Raw genomic sequence first — 22,797 nt, 5'->3', positions numbered from 1 at the left:
AGACCTACAGCAAAACATAGATCAACCTGTGTATTGAGGAGCCAAATCAATGATCCAATCAGTTGATAGTAGTGAGTAGCATCCGCCAAAGAAGAATTTGTGTGTGAAGTGGCCTTCCAGTTCGGATCCATAGGAGTAGAAATGGATCGACAATCCTCCATCTCAAAAGTCACCAAGAGCTCCTGTACATATCTTTTCTGATAGATGAAAATCCCCCTATGAGAATGATAAATCTCATGGCCCAAAAAGAAATGCAGAAGTCCTAAATCCGTCATCTCGAACTTCTGGTGTAGGGCTACCTTCGTCTCTTCGACCTTTTGGGTATTAGTACCTGCAATAATCAAGTCATCAACATACAAAACAAACAACACATGACCACCCTCAGAAGTATGCACATAAAGTTGTGGATTGGCCCTAGCCTGTAAACCTACCCATTTGAAGAACCAAATCTAGGAGGCTACTCTACATAGATCTCCTTCTTCAAATCACTATTCAAGAAGGCCAACTTCACATTCAACTGAAAAATAGGCCATCTCCTATGGCTAGCCAAGGCAAGAACGACACGAATAGTTGCCATGCGAGTTGTAGGGGCAAAAGTATCATGGAAGTCTACACTTGGGCGCTGTGCAAAACCTTTAGCAACAAGGCGAGCCTTGTGCTTGTCCAAGGAGCCATCACTATGGTACTTGGTCTTGAAGATCCATTTGACAGCAATCACCTTCTTATGAGAGGGACGAGGCACAAGGAACCAAGTGCCATTCCGCTTAATAGCCTCCAACTCGGCTTTCATTACCTTCCGCCAATGATCAGACTACAAAGCTTCCTTCACTGATGTAGGCTCTCTATCCTGCATAACACGGGACATCAAAGCGTAGCTAGAGCAAACAACCTCCGTAGTATGTGCTTGGTGCCTCCGTGACCTTCGTGGTCCATCCTGTGGTTCCCACTCCTTAGGGACCCTCTTAATCCTTGAATCTCGTAGGGTGTCACGGGCCCAACGAGGAGGAGACCGAATCTCTCCTCGGTGCTCTCCATCTGTAGTGACCAGGAGGTACGAAGATCGAGGCAGTCAGTGTTCGTTACGCGCAGCGAGACAGAGAGTGAGAGAGAGGAGAGTAGAGAGCGTGCACGATTTGTAGGTATAATGATGAGTGTACCACTTTAGGTTTTTAGATAGATATATATGCGTAAGTACAAGTACTAAGGGTGTGTTCACACCTGAGCACATTAAAAGGCATGAGAGCCTTTATTCCCAACAACCTCCCACCTAAAGGCAATGTGCCTTAAGAGGAGAAAAGAATCAGCTAAGTCTAGGTATGTACAAAGCTGAAATATATATATCTATCCAACTCCCATCATCTGTCAACAATGAGCAAACCGCTTTGCTGGAAGGCCTTTCGTGAGAAGGTCTACAGGATTATCATCTGTATGCACTTTGACAAGCTCAATGCTCTTGGTATCAAGTACATCTCTAATGAAGTGGTACTTCACCTGTATGTGCTTCGTCTTTGCATGAAAGACCGGATTTCGTGTTAGCATGATAGCACTCTGACTGTCACAATGGAGAACAGGTAACTCTGTAATGTCAAGCTCTCCCACTAGACGTGAAAGCCATAAAGCCTCCTTGCATGCCTTAGTGGCAGCCACATACTCTGCCTTTGTAGTAGATAGAGCAACACACTTTTGTAGCTTGGAGATCCAAGAGACTGCTCCTCCTGTGAAAGTAAACACATACCCAGAAGTGGACTTTCTGCAATCCGCATGACCAGCATAGTCTGCATCCGTACAGCCAACAACAGATTCCTTCTGCTTTCCACAGTAGAAGCATAACTCCTTTGTGCCTTTGAGGTATCTCATAATATCTTTCACTGCTTCCCAATGCTTTTTGCCAGGGTTTGCCATATATCTGCTAACCACTTTCACTGCAAAGGCAATGTCAGGACGTGTAGCAACCATAGCATACATCAAACTGCCAATAGCTGAAGCATATGGTATCTTGGCCATTTCAGCCTTCTCATCATCAGATGTAGGGCTGTCCTTTGCACTGAGTTTCACATATGGAGGCAATGGAACCCCAATTATTTTCCCCCCCTCCATATTGAAACGTTGCAAAACTTTGGAGATATATTCCTGCTGAGATAGATAGAGCAATCCTTTTGACCTATCTCTGAGTATTCGCATGCCAAGAATGTGACTTGCATCGCTAAGATTCTTCATGTCAAAGTTGCCATGAAGACTTTGCTTTAGTGAGTCCAAGGCATGAGTATCCCTGCCAGCAATCAGCATGTCATCAACATACAGAACCAAGATAATCAGGCTGCCATCTGCTGCCTTCTTAGTGTACAAGCAATGATCCACTTGACTTCTATGGAAACTTTGAGACTGCATGAATGCATCAAACTTATGATATCATTCTCTTGGTGCTTGTTTCAGCCCATACAAACTCCTTTTGAGTTTACATATCATCTTTTCTTTCCCTTTTTCAACAAACCCTTCAGGCTGCTGCATATATATGTCTTCATGTAGATCACCATGTAGGAATTCAGTCTTTACATCCATTTGTATGAGCTCCATATCTTCAGCTGCTGCAACCAAGCCTAAAATGGTTCTCAAGGTAGTCATCTTGACTATAGGAGAGAAAATCTCATCAAAGTCAATTCCATGTTCCTACTTGTACCCCTTTGCAACCAATCTTGCTTTGTACTTTGGTGAGGAACTAGAAGTGACCACCATCTTGTAAACCCATTTGCATGGAAGTGTTTTCTGCCCTTTAGGCAACTGCGCCAAGTCCCAAGTGCTATTTTTCTCAAGAGATTCCATTTCTGACATGGCTTTATACAATTTCTTGCTGTCTTATCTGTCCATTGCTTCCTTGAAGCAAGATAGTTCACCACAATTTGTCAACATGACATAATCAGCCACATTGTTTGCACCAGGAACAAATCTATCAGGTTGTCTAGTAGCTCTAGACGATCTCCCAATCCAATGATCATTGTTTGTTGGCTGTTTCTGCAAATTTTCATTTTCAGCATGCTGTCCTGGCATTTCAGCCTGCAAATCAGCATTGATAGCTTGCTGTCCTGGCTGTTCCTGCACATGTAGTGGCTCATTATCATGGGCAATAGCTGGCTGATTATCATTTTCTGCATTTATAGGTTTATTTACAGCAGTTATTTGCTGCTGTATAGCGGGCATATTTTGCTGTCCAAAAGGTATTTCTTCTCGGATGACAACCCTATGGACCTCCTCAGTCTTTTCGGGCTGTTTATTCATGCGATCTTCCTGAAAGATAACATCATTGTTGTGTACTACTTTCCTTTTCTCAGGATCCCATAATCTATACCCCATTTCACCCTCGTCACCATATCCTAGGAAAATGCATTTATAGGACTTTGGCTCAAGTTTGTTGCGTTTTTTTTTTTACGAATGTGCACAAAAGCCTCGCAGCCAATCACTTTCAGGTGAGCATATGAAGGTGGCTTGCATGACCACGCTTCTTGGGGAACCCCTCCTCCCCCTTTCCTCCAAAGATCTATTGGGTGACCGATTAATTAAGTGTACGGTTGTCATAACATCCTTTGTCCAAGAACCATGGGGTAATGCAGCATGAGACGGCATCGTACGGACCTTATCCTGTATGGTCCGATTCGTACGCTCTGCAACTCCATTTTGGGGTGGATTATGAGGGGCAGTGTGCTCCCTCTTGATCCCTTTGCTGTCACAAAATGCTTGAAAAGCCTTGGACACATATTCCCCACCATTGTCAGAGCGAACACACTTAAGTGTCTTATTAGTTTGATTTTCAACCAATGTCAAGAATTTTTTAAACTTGTCAAGCACTTTATCCTTGCTACGAATAGGATAAACCTATACCTTTCGTGTAGCATCAACGACAAAGGTGACAAAATATTTCTTTTCCCCTAAAGATAATCGTGGCATTTGACATACATCTGAATGTACTAACTCTAGAGGAGAAGATTTCAACGAAAGAGACTTTTTATGAGACGTCTGTGCATGTTTACCATAAACACAATGATCACAATGCTCAAAATCAGCATAACGAAGACAAGGCAAGTAACCCAAACGAGAAAGCACTTTCATTCTTGTTTGACTCACGTGTCCCAACCGGCCATGCCACAAAGAAACACTTGGCTGCTCCGTCACGACAACAACATGATCACTCACACTAGATACATGGAGAGGATACAAAGTATCACTTTTACAATCTCTGGCAATCACTCTAGATTCCTTACAGATCTTCTGTTTTCCATCACCAAAGGTGGTATGAAAACCATCATCATCTAGCTGCCCTGTGCTAATCAAGCGCTTCTTGAGCTGAGGTACATGCCGTACATGGTTAAGTACGAAGACAGAACCATGCTAAAACTGCAACTGCACATTGCCAATACCTGCAATGTCACATGCATAGTTGTCCCCAGGATGGACAACACCATGTCAACCCCCTGTATAGGCAGAGAACCACTTACGATGAGGGGTGACATGAAAGGAAGCACTTGAATCGAGAATCCAGGTATGCATGTCATCATCTGTATCTGCAAGTAAAGCATGTGCACCAAAGTGTGAAGAGACCAAAGGGACGTCATTTCCACTGTCACTATCATGAGTGATTACATTCACCTCTTCAATTTTGACATTGCTCTTCTTGAGTTGACCCTCTTTCTTCTCTTTCTTTCTATCATCTGTCTTCTTGCCCTTTCCTTTCTCTTTCTTCCATTTGTAGCAGTCACGTTTAAAGTGACCCTTCTTGCCACAATGATGGCATTCAGTGATTTACTGCGTCCCTTGCTATCAGATTCGGTTTTTTGCTGTGATCTGTCCCTAGTATGCAAAGCACTAGAAGACTTACTGGATGCATTGTTTTGCCGATTCATTTCTTCCATGAGTAGAGCACTCTCTACATCAGCATACAAAAGAATCGCATTGGAATTGCTTATAGCAGTCTTGAATGTATCCCAACTCTCTGGAAGAGTGCAAAGCAAGAATGTAGCCTTAAATTCTTCATCAATCAAGAACTTCAAGGCAACCTGCTGGCTGAAAATGGAGTTAAACTCACTCAAGTGAGTAGACATTGCTGTACCCTCTTTCATACGTAAATCCATAAGCTTTTTCAGCCAATACACTTTGCTTGCAGCACTCTTCTGTGCATACACTCTTCTAGTCGAGTCCGTATAGCATATGTAGAATCCAAACCTTCAATGTTAAATAGCAAGGCATCAGAAATTGATAGCTCAATGGTTGAGCATGCAAGCTCATTTAACTCATCCCAATTGTCCTGTTCCATGTTTGTGGGCTTTGCCCCTTTGGTTTTGAACGGCTTTGCCCCTTTGGTTTTGAAGGGCTTTGCTAGCTTCTTTTGCAACAGGATATTGTAACACTGTTTTTGCCAAACTACAAAGTTATGTGCTCCTTCAAGCTTCTTTATGTGCATGAGATTACTACTGTCACTGCTGCCAGACATGATTTTCAGCCCAAGTATGACCAAAAAATTCAGCAAATGCAGGCCCAAACTGTCACACAAGTGACCAAGGTATAAACAAGTACCAACCAGCAATAAATAACCACGTAGAAGCAGAGATTTCAGATCTGTAATTAAATTTTCAGAAGCACCAAACCATATGCTACAGCATTCCACAACAGAATATAGCTGTTCCAAGAGCATATACATCACATTACATGAGAAATCCCAAATTTTAGCTGCAATTTCTGTTGTGCATATACCCACGGGCATAAAATTTGACACGCACGGTCAAAAGTCTCAAAATTTTTATGCTCAAAGCATCAACCACACATCTGCATTTCCTCTGTCATGCATAGAACATGCCAATTTTGCCAAAATAGAGCAATTTCAGCAAAACCCCTAAATTTTCCAAGTGTTTGATGTCCAAATTACATGGAATTGAACCTGCATGTACGTAAAATAACCAAATGGTGCACAAATTTTGCCCAAACTGCAAAAGCCCCAAATTGAACGGGATCCAATGTGCATCAACGTCGAGAAATTGAGTAAATTTCAGCCCAATTTTGCATGTACATGAAAAGCCCTAAATGTCGGAGGCAAGATGTCATAAAATTTCTGCAATTTCTAAGACAAATTGTATTGTCCTACATCACAATCTCCAAATTCGGGAAAAGCCCCAAAATTTTAGGCCAAGATTGCACAGATCTCAGTGAAATTGACTCATCTAAGAAAGAATCTCACTTGCATTTGAGAATCCCCAAAAAAATTATGAGCCTTGCATCTTCAATGTTTGTAAATTTTTTTGGTCCAGAGAACACTGCAATGTATGTTAGGCACAAATTTGGGAAAACCCCCAAATTTCAAGACACTGATTTGCACTTTGTGCTTGTAGGTGTGAACACCCGGCAGCAGGGGTGAGAAAATAAGAAGTAAATCAAAAAATAGACCATTGACCTTCTCAGAAAAAAAAAAGCCAAACGCATGTCACGCAGAAGATTTGTTGTCCCGTCGCACAGAAAAACCTGTTGTTCGTCACGCACAAGCTCCTGGTCCTGTCGCGCAGTTGTTACAAGTCATCCTGGTCGTTCGTTAGCTGTTGCTACCGATTGCCGTCCGGTCGTTCGTCAGTTGTTGCAACCGATTGCTTCACGCTTGCTGTTTGCAGATGGCCCGGTCACCAGCTCGGTCGCTCCTTGCTACTTACCTGCTGATCGTATGTTAACTGTAGTTGCTTCACCTGCTAGGTCAGAAAACGATTTGTCGTTTGTCTAGAAATGATGTTTTTGACCTGCGCCTGCATCCCAGAACTGTCACCTGATAGAAACGTGACCTGTTGACTTGCACGAACTCCGAGAAGTGTGAACGCCTTAACCGTAGCTCTGATACCAGCTTCTAGTGACCAAGAGGCACGAAGATTGAGGCAGTCAGTGTTTGTTACGTGTAGTGAGACAGAGAGTGATAGAGTAGAGTAGAGAGTGTGCACGATTTGTGGGTACAATGATGAGTGTACCACTTTAGGTTTTTAGATAGATATATATGTGTAAGTACAAGTGCTAAGGGTGTATTCACACCACCTGAGCACATTAAAAGGCACGAGGACCTTTATTCCCAACACTATCCACTGAAGACTCGGGTACATCCACTGGCGGGATCTCCACCGGGATGGCCAGTGGAAGAGAAGAATCGAAATCTGAAGAAGAATCTCCATCAAGAGGCTCTGGCTCCAAAGGAATTGTTACGGGAGCCCAACTCTCCCCTGGATCTCCAAGTACGGGGTGCTTCTTACCCCCCCTCTGTGGCCGGAACTTCCATGAACTGTACATCTCGGCTCGTGTAGACATCCCGCTTCACGGATCATACAAGCGATAACCTTGGGATTGGAAGCTGTAGCCAACAAAGACTTGTCGTCGGGAAGCCGCCTCAAACTTGTCACGCTGCGTCTTTGGGATGTGCACATAGGCGTCACACTCAAAGATCCTGAAATAAGAGACATCAGGTCTAGTCCCAAAGTAAGCCTAAAAAGGTGTCATTCTTTCAACGGCTGAAGCGGGAGATTGATTTAGGATGTGGACTGTCGTAGCTACTGCCTCGGTCCACAGAAACTGAGGTGTTTGTTGGTGCTCCATAATCATGGTGTGCGCCATCTCGATCACACTTTGGTTCTTCCGCTCCAAAATGCCATTCTCTTGAGGAGTGTTGGTATTAGCAAACTCTTGGTGAATGCCCCTATCTGCACAAAAATGAGCAAACTCATTATAAACAAATTCACAACTCTTGCCTGATTGCAAGGTCTTCAATCTCCGGCCAGATCGGTCCTTTTCGAAGAGAAGCCAATCCTTGAAGTGGGAGAAAGCCTCCGACTTCAACATCAAGAAGTAGGCCCATGCCATCTTGTTGTAGTCATCTACGATCAACATGAAGTACAAGCTCCCCTTCAAGGATTCATTCCTCATTGGGCCACGAAGATCCGTAGATACAAGCTCCATAGGTGAAGTAGACCGCCTTGAAGCTTTGTTGGGAATTGCATCCCGATGCTATTTTCCACAAATGTAGGAGACACATGGCTGCTCACCACTATGTCCGGCAAACCTCGAGCAAGCGATCCTCACAATGCCTTTCGAAGATACTCATAGTTCAGGTGGCCAAACCGAGCATGCCATAGCTCGGGCTGTGTCTGAGAGGTAAGAAGAAGAGAGGTAAGAGCGGAAAAAGACTTCAATTTGTAGATGCCGTTCTCCTCATACCTTGAAGAGAGAACTTTCCTCGATCCACGACCAAGAACTTATACAACATCATTGTTAAACTCCACCAAGAGACCAAGAGTACAAATCTTATGTACCGAAAGTAAATGATATCCTAAACTTGGCACATGCAACACCTTGGAAGTGTAGGTATCACCATGTCCATCTGGAATCAGCTACATTTTACCTCGAGCAGCAATAGACACAGAAGAGCTATCTCCTATGAGAATCTGCCCATGCGAGGGTTGTAAATGGGCAACACCTACTATCGAAGGAGTCATGTGCCATGAGGCACCACTGTCCACGATCCACTCTCGAGTCTAGGGAGTTGTTGTCGCAGCATCAGAAGTCTTCGATGTGGGGTCCTCAATGACCGGTAAGTGTAGAAAAGCAGCTGATGAGGGTGTAGCCACCGCTCCAGATGCCTTCGTGTCCTTCTTGGTGTCCTTCTTGTTCTTGTTGGGGCAATCCTGCTTCCAATGGCTTGTCTTACCACAAATATTGCATGTCGATTCTTTCTCTTTGTCCTCCTTGGATTTGTTGTCCTCCTCCTTCTTTTGGTCCATTCCCAATGCCTCCGATTTGGAAGCATTGTGTATCTTCATTTGTTCCTCTTGGTCCAAGACCATAGGAACCGACTCTTCCCATCGAAGAGTCGACTCCCGCCTTGAAGCAATAAGAGCGGAATAAAAAGTATTGAATCGTGGCGGCAACTGGGACTAGTGATTGCCATGTCTTCGGAGGAAATGGGTTTTTTTTGCATTTTGAACATGCAATTGAAGCTGCCGAAGCTTATTAATGTGTTCCCGAAGCAAAGAAGACTTATTCACGGACAAGGTTCGCATTTGCACCTCCAAAGAAACCCTCTTCATAAGGGTCATCCGGTTGTACATCTGGTCAAGTTCCAACCATATCTCTTGAGCCACCGTCAAGTGCTCTATATGGGCTATCACAGCTATTGTACAAGACAGAAAAAGATGTAATGTCTCCTTCATGTAGGAACCCCTCCCTCCCCCCCAACAAATAATCAAATTAGTTGAAATCTTATTAAAAAAAAAACTCCTTCCCCCCCCCCCGCCCCCCCCCCCCCCCCCAAAAAAAAAAAAAAAGCTGACTGCATGGCGGCAAGGCATTTCTGGCCGCCCAGGTGGAGGTGGGGAGAACCCCAATAATACCCCACCCTTCCCCTATAAACCTCCCCCCATTCACCCCATTCATAAAAAAAAGGAAGGAGATACCACCTCTTCCCCCCCCTCCTTAAGCAAAGGGAGTGCGTTAATTTTCTCTTCCCCCCCTTGCTGCCGGCCTGTAAAGGAGAGAGAGAGAGAGGACCTTCTAAAGAAGATTCTCCTTCTCTTTCCCTCCTTAGAGGGTGATTACACACTCCTTTCGTCCCTGCAGACTTATTCCCTTTTTCCCACGAGTTTAACCCCTCCCTTCGCGATAGAGGAGAGTCACCCCGTCACGCTCTCTCTCCGACGAGAGAGAGAGAGAGAGAGAGAGAGAGAGAGAGAGAGAGAGAGAGAGAGAGAGAGAGAGAGAGAGATTTATAAGCTGAAAGTATGGCCCCCAAACTGAGGGAGGCACGCATCCACGGTAATCCCGCATCCAACCTTGGTGCCACCGGCCAAGGTGTTTCTGCTAATACGAATATAATGTCGGGTTTGGGCAATTCATATCCAAATATCCAGGTACTAATTACCATCTCCGCTATTCATTGAGACATAGGCTATATCGCTTCGGCATGCGCATGAGTTCATTACAACAAGTAACCTGAATTTATTTTTCAATAGTTAATGAACTCACAGGGGATTATAGGGAAATTCTTTCTGCAACTAAAGATGACCTTGCATAGATTTATGCACATGGTGCATTGAGGTCGCCCAAATCCTTGTACCCAATTACAATTAGTGCATCCTAGTGCTACGCGACAAAATCGTACGTAGCATGAAAAGCATACAAGGTTACCTTGAGGGTTATGCACATAGATAGTATATGCATAGAAAGGATTATACGAAATATACATCGATGGTACATGAATTGATCTTGCATTAAAGTCTTGCATCCATCCTATGAAGGTTTCACATTAAATAAGGGTTGAAGAGTTTACCTTGTGCTGCCAAACCATGAATTGATTACAACTTGCGCAATAACTTGAAAATTATTTTACATTGAGGGATAGTCTTGTATCGTATAAGAGCTTGTAATCGTTACAAATTTGTCTCTCATTCGTTAGGGGAAAGGAAGATAAAGTCAATTAAAATTCTGCCTAGTATCGCTCTTTGATCCCAAAGGGGAGAGCAAATATGTGATGGAAATGTTATCGCAACTATAATCGGCCTGTTCTCTGGAAAGGGCGGTAGTGTACAACCAAAATACTTAAATGCTTTCACCCAATTAACAGTCGTCCACTTTACCTGAACTTAAAGACATAGAATCAAGAAGAAATACAGGAAGCTAGAATGCTCCTGTTGCCACACAGACACCCTGTTGGCCCCTAAGTTAGGCGCCCCTTGCGGTATTTCTTTATTTTTAAAAAGAGAAAGTACAGTGGGCTGTCTTTCACCTATGCTGGGTGAAATTTGACAGCATAACAGTACAATTACTGACCCAAATCAAGTTGACCAGGAGGGGAAACTCTGCCCAAGTCTGAATCTTCTGGTTGGAGTGCAGAATTGACCATTTCAACCTGCTGTATTTACTGGTTCAGACCTGTTCTGAAACCTGTTTACAACTCATATTGTTCCCTGTACTGTTCAGCCCACTGTAATTACTGGTTCAGACCTGTTTTGACACCTGTTTCAGCTCATATTGTTCCCTGCACTGTCCTGCATCATCTGGGCCAAGTGCCCCTTGATTCTGACATCATTTGGGCTCTGAAATAACCTCTGAACAGTCCAGAATCAGAACTGATTTGATGCTGTTTCAGATACTTGCTTGGTGAGGTTACCACCCTCACCTGTTCCTGCTTGTGGGCAGCAAACAATTGGTCCTGTTCCTGGAGAAAAGAGGCTCTTGCCTCATGCAAAAATAGCATATTCCACACAGCTGTACCTGAATCAGAAGAAAGGCCCTTGATTCTGCAGCATAACCGTACTGTCAGGGAGAGAGAGAGAGAGTAGGAAGCAAGCTCAAGCCTCTGTGCATCATAGACAAGGTAGACCAGCTCTCAAGAGCTCTCCATCTGCAGCAATCCATCTCCCTTTCACAAAAATGAGCCCCCCATGCATTGAAACTCGTTTTTGTGCTGCCCTCTCTCTCTCTTTTGGGAATTTATGCCCAAATTGTGACACATGGCATACATGTAACAATTTTCCTGTTTAAACCTTTCGGTCTAAAATTCTCCATCCTCGGTTCAAAATTTGACCTCGTCACAGACCAGAGGATTAATCCTCGTACAAAAATGAAGATAATGACGTGAAAAGATTCTGGGGTCCAAAAATAGTAACTCCCTAAATTTTAGGAGTTGCTTCCATTGCATCCCACTAGTCTTCTGACCATCTTTGCAGACTATGGCTACATCCAAATTTGTAATGTAGCTCAATTGAAAGTGAATTTCCACTGATGATCCCACATGGACTAATCTCTTGAAGATTTGTCCATCTTCACTTTGAACTAGTCTCTTCCAGGCTAGTTCTTCAACACACTTGTCCATATACACTTTCACAAGTCTCTTCCAGGCTTGTCAATCTACAGTGCCATCAGTCTCTTCCAGACTTATACTGGACCTTAACTGTCCAGTCTTGACTCACTAGATATTCCTGTCCGTTTCACAAACTGGCCATGCAACTCAGGCGTTTAGATTTCAAGAGGGATCCTTCCAAAAAGAAAACCCAAATAAAATATGTAATAAAGAAATCAACAAAAAGGTAGTAGTTGTCACAGTCTTGTGATAGCAACTATTTCCGCAATGTTTGGAAAAGAATACCATTGTTTTTGTTGGTTGATCGAACAACACCCTAAATGCTTTTACATTCAACTGTTTGTTGGATTGTGGTTTGGATGATTATTCCAAGTGCTTGTGATTGATGGTAAATCCATGGCAGGGGTGTGTGACGACAAGTTGCCATGGGGATAAAGGAACGTTTTCTTGGAAGATGATATTAGGCTGATTGCTTTGATTGTGCTTGATTCTTAACTGGATTAATTAAGAAAAGGATATTTTGCATGGGTGGATCATCTCCAAGGTCACACTATGCTTCAACCCAAGAGGGCACTGCCCGATTCATGGGTTGAAGGTCGAGTGGTGAAAAGGCCAACCACGGAAATTGTGCGTCACTCCTAGGCTACTTGGGGTCAAGTAGAGCTTTGGACATGTTGGGAATAAAGGGCCATCGTGCCTTTTATATGTGCATGGGTGTGAACACACCCTTAGCACATTGTACTTTCATACATATATCTATCTAAAACCTAAAGTGGTACTCTAGTCATTGTACCGAAAAACATGTTCACTCTCTACTCTGCTCACTCGCACTCTCTCTGACTCTCTCATTGCGTGTAAGGTCTGTCTACCTCGATCTCCGTGCCTAACCTTGGCCTACAAATTGGTATCAGAGTTGGCAAGAGGCAGTCGACAGAAGCAACAGGCAGGTTGCAAATAGGCTCGTCTGTTGCAGGAGTCCGACGAGCAGCAGACGACAGTTTGCAGTTGTCACTGCAGGGCACATGACAAGTCGTGGATGCTGGAGAGTAGGCGACTATTGCTGCAGGCATAGCGGGCGATCAGCAGTATAGCTGACGGTGATTGCAAACTGGTGACGGGCGCGACAGCTGCACGGCGACAGGTGACAGCGTGGCAGGTGTGGACCAGTGGGTGCAACGTCTGTAGGGAACAGCGACTGCACGATGGGTGACAGGGGCGACCAGTTGACGCGGCGTGAGGGACCGGCGAACAGGCGCCGTGTCCAGCGGGTGTCACAACGCACGACTGATGGGTCCGTTGACCCGTCAGATTTTTTCCAAAATTCAATCCTTTTTTTCTGATAATTGCTTCACCCACTGACGTTGTTTCACGCGCGTAAGCACAAGATTTTAGATCTGTGTAAAATTGGCTCAGAAATTTGGGGCTTTTCTCGAATCTGGGGATCTCAACACAGAATTGGATAATTTGACTCAGAAATTGCAAAGTCGGTGCACATTTGCCCGGGAATTTTGGGGCTTTTCACATTTAGTGAAATTCTTTCAGTTTCACTAGAATTAATGCACGCAGGACTTGGAAAATTTGGGGATTTGTCTAGATTTCATGGGAGCAAGATGCAACAGTGATATTTCTCTCAAAAATTACAGGAATTTGTGACATTTTGTCCCCGACATTTGGGGCTTTTCATGTACATGCACAAATTGGGCTGAAATTGACCCAATTTCTCGACATTGAGGCACACTGGACCCTGTGCAATTTGGGGCTTTTGCGATTTGGGCAAAATTTGTGCAGCATTTGGTCATTTTATGTACATGGAGGTTGAATTCCGCACAATTTGGACATCAACACTTGGTGAAATTTGGGGGTTTTGCTGAAATTGCTTTATTTTGCAAAATTGGACCGTCCTATGCATGACAGAGGAAATGCAGATGTGTGTTTGACGCTTTTGAGCACGAAATTTTGGGGCTTTTGACCGTTCATGTCGAATTTTATGCCCGTGGGTACACGTACAACAGAAATTGCAGCTGAAATTTTGGGATTTCTCATGTAATGTGATGCACATGCCCTTTGGAACAGCTGCAATCAGTTGGATAATGCTGTAGCACTTGATTTGGTGCTTCTGAAAACTGAATTACAGATCTGAAATCTGTACTTCTGCGTGGTCATTTATTGCTGATTGGTACTTGTTTGTACCTTGGTCACTTGGGTGACAATTTGGGCCTGCATTTACTGGTTTTTTGGTCACATTTGAGCTGAAAACCATGGCTGGCAGCAATGACAGCAGTAATTTGATGCATATAAAGAAGCTTGAAGGCACACATAATTTTGCAGTGTGGCAAAAACAGTGCTACAATATCCTGTTACAAAAGAAGCAGGCAAAGCCGATCAAAACTAAAGGGGCAAAGCCTGCGGACATGGATTAGGACGATTGGGATGAGTTGAATGAGCTTGCACGCTCAACCATAGAGCTATCGATTTCTGATGCCTTGCTCTTCAACATTGAAGGTTTGGATTCTGCATATGCTATATGGACTAGACTGGAAGAACTGTATGCACAGAAGAGTGCTGCAAGTAAAGTGTATTGGCTGAAAAAGCTTATGGATTTGCGTATGAAAGAAGGTACAGCAATGTCTACTCACTTGAGTGAGTTTAACTCCATTTTCAGCCAGTTGGCTTCCTTTCTTGTCACCCCTCATCGTGAGTGGTTTTCCGCATATACAGGGGATCGACATGGTGTTGTCCATCTTGGGGACAACTATGCATGTGAGATTGCAGGTATTGGCAATGTGCAGTTACAGTTTCAGCATGGCTCTGTCTTTACACTTCAACATGTACGGCATGTACCTCAGCTCAAGAAGAGCTTGATTAGCACAGGGCAGCTAGATGATGATGGTTTTCATACCACCTTGGTGATGGAAAATGGAAGATCTGTAAGGGATCCAGGGTTATTGTCAGAGGTTGCAAGAGTGATACGTTGTATCCACTTCATGTATCTAGTGTGCGTGACCATGTTGTTGTGGTGACCGAGGAGCCAAGTGTTTCTTTGTGGCATGGCGGGTTGGGACACATGAGTCAAAAAGGAATGAAAGTACTTTCTCGTTTGGGTTACTTGCCTTGTCTTCGTTATGCTGATTTTGAGCACTGTGATCATTGTATTTATGGCAAACACGCACAGACTTCTCACAAAAAGTCTCTTTCTTTGAAATCTTCTCCTCTAGAGTTAGTACATTCGGATGTATGTCAAATGTCAGGATTATCTTTAGGGGGAAAGAAATATTTTGTCACCTTTGTCGATGATGCTACACGGAAAGTATGGGTTTACCCTATTTGTAGCAAGGATGAGGTGCTTGACAAGTTTAAAAAATTCTTGGCATTGGCTGAAAATCAGACAGATAAGACACTTAAGTGTTTTCGCTCTGACAATGGTGGGGAATATGTGTCCAAAGCCTTTCGGGCATTTTGTGACAGCAAAGGGATAAAGAGGGAGCTCACTGCACCTCATAATCCATCCCAAAATGGAGTTGCAGAGCGTATGAATCGGACCATACAGGATAAGGTCCGTACGATGCTATCTCATGTTGCATTACCCCATGGTTTTTGGGCAGAGGCTGTTATGACAGCCGTTCACTTGATTAATCGGTCACCAAATAGGTCTTTGGGAGGGGGGGAGTTCCCCAAGAAGCGTGGTCGGGCAAGCCACCTTCATATGCTCATCTGAAAGTATTTGGCTGCGAGGCTTTTGTGCACATTCGTAAAGAAAAATGCAGCAAACTTGAGCCAAAGTCCTGTAAATGCATTTTTCTAGGATATGGTGACGAGGGTGAAATGGGGTATAAAATGTGGGATCCCGAGAAAAGGAAAATAGTACGTAGCAATGACGTTATCTTCCGGGAAGATCGCATGCACAAACAACCCGAAAAGACTGAGGAGGTCCGTAGGGTTGTATTCCGGGAAGAAATACCTTTTGGATAGCAAAATGTGCCCGCTGTACAGCAGCAAATACCTGCTGTAAATAAACCTGTAAATGCAGGAAATGATGCTGGAAATGATCAGCCAACTATTGCCCATGAAAATGAGCCATTACATGTGCAGGAACAGCCAGAACAGCAAGCTGTTAATGCTGATTTGCAGGTTGAAATGCTAGGACAGTATGCTGAAAATGGAAATTTGGAGGAACAACCAGCAAACAATGACCATTGGGTTAGGAGATCGTCTAGGGCTACTAGACAACCTGACAGATTTGTTCATGGTGCAATTAATATGGCTGAGTATGTCATGCTGACAGACTGGTGAACCGTCTTGCTTCAAGGAAGCAATGGATAGATAGGACAACAAGAAATGGTATAAAACCATGCTGTCAGAGATGGAATCTCTTGAAAAAAATGGCACTTGGGACTTGGTGTAGTTGCCTAAAGGGCAAAAAACCCTTCCATGCAAATGGATTTACAAAATGAAGGTCACTTCTGGTTCCTCACCAAAGTACAAAGTAAGATTGGTTGCAAAGGGGTACAAGTAGGAGCATGAAATTGACTTTGATGAGATTTTCTCTCCTATAGTCAAGATGACTACATTGAGAATCATTTTGGGCTTGGTTGCAATTGAGGATATGAAGCTCATACAGGTGGATGTAAAGACTGCGCTTTTACATGGTGATTTGCATGAAAACATATATATGCAGCAGTCTGAAGGATTTGTTGAAAAAGGGAAAGAAAAAATGGTATGTAAACTCAAAAGGAGTTTGTATGGGCTGAAACAAGCACCAAGAGAATGGTATTATAAGTTTGATACATTCATGCAGTCCCAAGGCTTTCATAGAAGTCAAGTGGATCACTGCTTGTACACCAAGAAGGCAGCAGATGGCAACCTGATTATCTTGGTTTTGTATGTTGATAACATGCTGATTGTTGGCAGGGATACTCATGCCTTGGGTTCATTGGAGCAAATTCTTCATGGCAGCTTTGACATGAAGAATTTGGGTGATACAAATCACATTCTTGGCATGCGAATACTCAGAGATAGATCTAAAGGCTTACTCTATCTATCTCAGCAGGAGTATATTTGGTTTTGCAGCGTTTCAATATGGAGGGGGGAAAAACAATTGGGGTTTCATTGCCTCCATATGTGAAACTCAGTGCAGAGGACAGCCCTACATCTCATGATGAGAAGGCTGAAATGACCAAGATACCATATGCTTCAGCTGTTGGCAGTTTGATGTATGTTATGGTTGCTACATGTCTTGACATTGCTTTTGCAGTGGGAGTGGTTAGCAAATACATGGCAACCCCTGGCAAGAAGCACTGGGAGGTAGTGAAACGTATTATGAGATACCTCAAAGGCACAAAGGAGTTGTGCATATGCTTTGGAAAGTAGAAGGCATCTGTTGTTGGCTGTACGGATGCAGACTATGCTGGTCATGCGGACTGCAGGAAGTTCACTTTTGGGTACGTGTTTACTTTCACAGGAGGAGCAGTCTCTCGGATCTCCAAGCTACAAAAGTGTGTTGCATTGTCTACTACAGAGGCAGAGTATGTAGCTGCCACTGAGGTATGCAAGGAGGCTTTATGGCTTTCACGTCTGGTGGAGAGCTTGGCATCACAGAGTTACTTGTTCTCCATTGTGATAGTCAGAGTGCTATCATGCTAGCATGGAATCTCGTCTTTCATGCAAAGACAAAGCACATATAGGTGAAGTACCACTTCATTAGAGATGTACTTGACAGCAAGAGCATTGAGCTTGTCAAAGTGCATACAGATGATAATCGTGCAGACCTTCTTACGAAGGGTCTTCCAGCAGAGCGGTTTGCTCATTGCCGACAGATGATGGGAGTTGGATAGATATATTTATTTTAGCTTTGTACATACTTAGAATTAGCTGATTCTTTTCTCCTCTTAAGGCACATTGCCTTTAGGTGGAAGGTTGTTGGGAATAAAGGGCCATCGTGCCTTTTATATGTGCACGGGTGTGAACACACTTTTAGCACATTGTACTTTCATACATATATCTATCTAAAACCTAAAGTGGTACTCTAGTCATTGTACCGAAAAACGTGTATACTCTCTACTCTGCTCACTCGCACTCTCTCTGACTCTCTCACTGCGCGTAAGGTCTGTCTACCTCGATCTTCGTGTCTAACCTTGCCCTACAGGACACTCCTTACCCGTTCGGAACGGAGTTGAAAACTGCCGTGAGCCCAAGGTCTTTGGCGTTGGAAGATCCTATTCTAGATAATGGATGGGAATTATGGTGCCATGTGATTTGGACCGGGTACTTCTGCAAGGTAGAAGGGAAATGTAATTTCTCTTGTATGGATAAGAGACAAAGATTAATTTAAAGATAAGTTAAGGAACTTGTTTGTCAAAAGGACTGTTTGCTCTGTCTTCGTGTCAGTGCTATAAGTTACGCGAACGGACCCTGTTCCTTAAAAGGCTTAATTAAGGAAGTTGATTTTAAATGTCATACATAAATGTGATAGGACCTATTAGATAACTAAAGAACGCCCATTGAGGGAAGCGGGTGGGCGGAACACCTGATGGGTCTGTCCTACGGTAGGGTGGTCCCGCAGAACTGGGAGGCTTCTCACAAGGTTTTACCGACGACCGACCCTTATCAATTGTCAAGTTAGAATCCTGATTCATATAGTTTTAGGGGATCGGAATGGGACTATGCCCTACGGGCAGAGAGGTTGAGCGGCGCATCTCTTTCGTTTCCCATTCTCTTTGAACCAAGTGCAGCATGGGAGGAACTCAAATTTTAGGTCAATCCTAGTGGGTTTGGCCGCGAACGTTCTGTTGCGAGGCGGACCCAAGAAACCCTAGGTGACAAACCCCGTAACATTTCATGTGAGTGCCGGGCGACGTCGCTTAGACTCGTCTCTCGGTGGACCGCTAAAAACGTACTTGGACAACTGATAGGCGGGCACGTTACAAAAGAAAAGAACGAATCTTGGCATTCAGTTTGTCCCAATGAGATTGGGCTCTGGTCAACTCTGCACGAGCACTAGAAGAGACTTTGGACTTATCTCTCACTGAGAGCTGGTTGATCTCCTCCATCACAAGCTCTGCCAAATCATAAGACTCCAATATGGCCAACATCATCACACGTCATATGCAGTAATTGTTACCATCGAGCTTTTGATCTGATGATGGAAGAGCCAGTAAGACGGTCCATGATTGCTTGGAACTCCACGTCAGTCTTTGTAGACATCTCACCTACAATGCCTGCACAAACACAAAAGAAACCCCCTTTGACTGTGAGAACGCAACTTGCTAGGGCTCTTGTTTGCGCGTCTTGAGCCTTCTTCAGCCGCCGGAGGCGATGAAAAGGTAAAATCTGCACTTGAAGGCCAAAAACACAATCTTCTTCCTTCTCTAACAGCAGAAAAACAGTAGCAGCTTTAGTAAATCTTCTCTTTTCTTGCACGCCCATGCTCGCCTCAGCCTTGTTTTGATGCGGAGTCTACCTGCTCGCACTTGAACGCTGAAAATGTAGCCTTGTGTCGCACTGAAAAATCCTCTTCAGATAGGTCCACCTTGTTGAGCTAAAATATGCATTACTTGCTGATTAGCCTCTTAAACAGTCCCAAAATACACTAAAAAATGCTCTTTTAGAGTAAAAACCCTAAAACAGGAAGCGGTTCGAGAGAGTTCAGTGGAAACCCTAATTTTTGGGGCACCCTTCCACATCTATAAATAGACAGGCTGCCCCCATTCAGCCTCATTCCATCTGTGCAGGTTTCTCACTCCACGTGTAGATTTCAGCCATCAGCCTCCTCCCTCGTGGCTGTCCAGCCCTCGAGACAGCTGCCACTCTATCCATGCTTGCTCCTGCTGCTAGCGCCTTCATTGATGCTGATGTCAGTTGCTGGTGACATCATCATCTGCTGCGATTTGATCATCCAGTCATCGCCAGTCACATCAGACATTGTTTCAGCCTGTTGTTTACAGCAAACTGTGCACAGTTCTTGCCTCCAGACTGCTGCGTTTTGGTGATCAACTTGCTGCCATTCACTATTCAACACTCCTACGCTTCGACTGGTGGTCACAGACTTGGGATCCGTCTCTGGTGGACGTCACACTCCGGCATTGCTCTGCCCTTGAGCACACTGTATACTCTTACATTCATTTACAACATTCATTCACTTCAGAGTTGTGTTCTCTCTCTCCCTTCTTTTGTTTGTGTTTGAGTTTTGAGTTTTGCGTTTAGGGCTTGAGTTTTGCCATCTGTGTTTGTGTCAGTCTCTTTGTGTTTTTGTCGTGGTCATACACTCCATGTGTCCTCAGTGCATACACTCTATGTGTCCTTAGTGCAACCCTCGCAGTTTTCTTCACACACCCTAGTCCTTCAATGCTCTGATACCATGTCAGAGTGAAAACTCCTCTTCAGATAGGTCCACCCTAGGTCAGTCCTTCAATGCTTTGATACCATGTCAAAGTGAAGCAATGCGGAAATGAATGACTATGACAAAGAGTGAACGGAGAGAGAGAGAGAGAGAGAGAGAGAGAGAGAGAGAGAGAGAGAGAGACACACACACAACGAAACACAAAAAATCTGCAGTGAAGAATGCTGTATAAGGATGCACAATTATACATGGGTGCAGAGAGAATATTTGCGTATGTCTCCGCCTTGAGGACCTTGATCTCCGTCAGCCCCGAGTGCTGTCTCCATCACCAGCAGGCTGAAATCTGTCAAATGCAGGTGATGTAGTCTGCTAGATACTCAGCCTTTAAAAGGCTGAAAAGAATGCCTCGAAAAATGCCCAAAATAGGCAGGTCGGTTTAAATGCAGCCGACTGCAGTTGGACTGCACGGACAGTCCGACTGTTGATGTGGCAGGGAGCTGACTCCTAACAGTTCAGTTGGCATTGAGGGTGAGATACTGCAGGCAGCCTGGAGCAGGCAGTGTCAACTGGAGGGGGCGAGGGGGCAGGCCGCATCAGCTGGAGGGTGCAGGTAGAGTGTGGCGGTGGCAGCACATAAGGCAGGGGCACAACTTCCAATGAGCTCATGGCAGCTCAAGGTGCTTCACTTCCTCCAGAATCTCTTGCTTTGATGCTTTCATAGTTGAGAATCAGGGGCTGTTGTTTTCAACCTGCTTTCCAATTGTTCAGATTTGAGTTTTACCCTTCATTCTCATCAGTGTTCTTCTTCTGTCTCAGTGTTCTTTTCTTGCTTCCATACTGCATAATTACAAGATGATGCCTTTTAGTCTCACAAATTCTGCCCTTTCTTCCCAGCAGAATGATGGATCCGAACTACAATTCACAATTATGCTGATGCATTCTTTGCTGATGTCATTGTCTGTTCCAAGTTGAAGGATGAGCACTGGGGACATCTAAACATGATTTTTCACATCCAAGCTTTTGTTTAGATAGACCCTGAGAAGATTATTGCTGTGGTAGAATGGCCTGATGTGACATTATTGGTAGCTCAAAGGTATTCACACATTAGCTCGCAGGTGTTATTGGTTCCGATTGCCCACCAAGGTGTTTGGGCTATGATCTTCCGGCTTTGTTGATGGAGTGCTTGATAATGCGTGTTATCAATGGATCATTGCTAGTGTATATGCTTGCTTTGTGGCAACCTGACAACTGCAGACCATGTCAAAGAGGCCATGCATTTTAGAACAGGTCCAGTTCTAGTGGGAGAGTGTAAACCACCTACCTCATTCACGGGTGTGTGTACTAGAGCTGTATTCCTGCAAGAGGATCATGGTTGTAGGGCACTTAGATGCCCAAATATGGCCTACAATGGACCAGAATGTTACTAGAGAGGTGCTCGATCAGTCAATGTATTAGTTAGTCACTCATTGGAGTAACTCCACTTTTAACCACTAAAACAGCCCTTTTTGAATTTTCGTCATTTTAGGCTAATTTGGCCAACTTCCTATAGGTAAGGATTTGCATCTCACAAAAGCCATAGAAGTCTCCTTGTTCATATCCTTCCATTCCGTCTTGTCTCATCACATGCTGGCCCATAGTATCTTTCTCCTTGTACATGAGTGCTGAAATTAGACAAAAGAATCAGGAGAACACAACTCACTCTGTTTGTGCAGAGTCTGATCATGTCGGTTGTGAGTACATCTCCATTCAGTGGCTTCATGTAGCTGGTAGTGTTATATCTTCAGAAGTCAGTTTAGTTGGTTGTAGATCTATAACTCCATTTCAAACACCCTTTTGTGCTAAAGCCCTCCTGAGTGTTGCACTTTGCAGAGGTATTACTATATTGCTTTTACTGCCATGCTTCTGTTTTTTCTGATTATGCTGCTAAGAACAGTGTGCTAAACCCTTCATGGGTATCAAATTGAGCTTAGGTTAAATCACCTTACTAATAAATATCTACTTATTTCAATCCTCCTGGGGATAATGAGAAAGGAGAAAATTGAGTAAACATCATGCAATGTTCACCCTTTGTTTATTTTTGCTAAATTGGTTTGAGTAAATTCAGAGACAGCATCCTGGTCTGATCCTTTGTGTTCTGATACAGGTATTACAGCATGGCCTTTCTGTTTTCTTAATGCCAGCAGGTATGCTGGGGACAGTTGAAGCACTTTGGGATGTTCTTCCTTTGTTTTCCAATACAGGATGGGGTGAAAGTACAAATATTGCTTTCTTAGAGAAGCATATGGGAACCAAACTAGTGAAACGTTTGGGACCACAGGTGTCGAATTTTTCTACTGATGATATTCATTCTGGCGATTTTCTTGCACTGTCCAAGATCCGTGGCCGTTGGGGAGGTTTTGAGACTCTTGAAAAGTGGGTGACTGGTGCTTATGCTGGTCACACTGCTGTATGTCTAAGAGATGAGAATAATCAGCTATGGGTTGGTGAATCTGGTCATGAAAACGAGCAGGTAACATAGTAAAACTAGTGGCAAATTCTCAGAAAAATTTCCCCCCTTTCTGAACTTTGTGGTATAGTGAATATTATGCATGTTTGTGAA

At 43.9% G+C, this 22,797-nt stretch overlaps 1 protein-coding gene across 1 annotated transcript in view; it reads left to right on the top strand.

Annotated features, from left to right (window-relative positions):
* The window catches only part of LOC148009169 (uncharacterized), a 53,873-nt gene that overhangs the window by 18,979 nt on the left and 12,097 nt on the right, over positions 1 to 22,797 (top strand). The window contains exon 3 of the mRNA XM_087673738.1: positions 22,342 to 22,707. Within this exon, the coding sequence (XP_087529864.1) occupies positions 22,342 to 22,707 (366 nt within the window). The remainder of the gene's footprint in view (positions 1 to 22,341; positions 22,708 to 22,797) is intronic.

The sequence above is a fragment of the Lygodium microphyllum genome, unplaced genomic scaffold (assembly GCF_053477565.2).
Source record: "Lygodium microphyllum isolate KBCC unplaced genomic scaffold, Lygodium_microphyllum_v1.1.10 scaffold_35, whole genome shotgun sequence".
Lineage (NCBI taxonomy): Eukaryota > Viridiplantae > Streptophyta > Polypodiopsida > Schizaeales > Lygodiaceae > Lygodium > Lygodium microphyllum.
The sequence above is the reverse complement of the archived record's forward strand: the minus strand, read 5'-3'. Positions and strand labels throughout refer to the sequence as shown.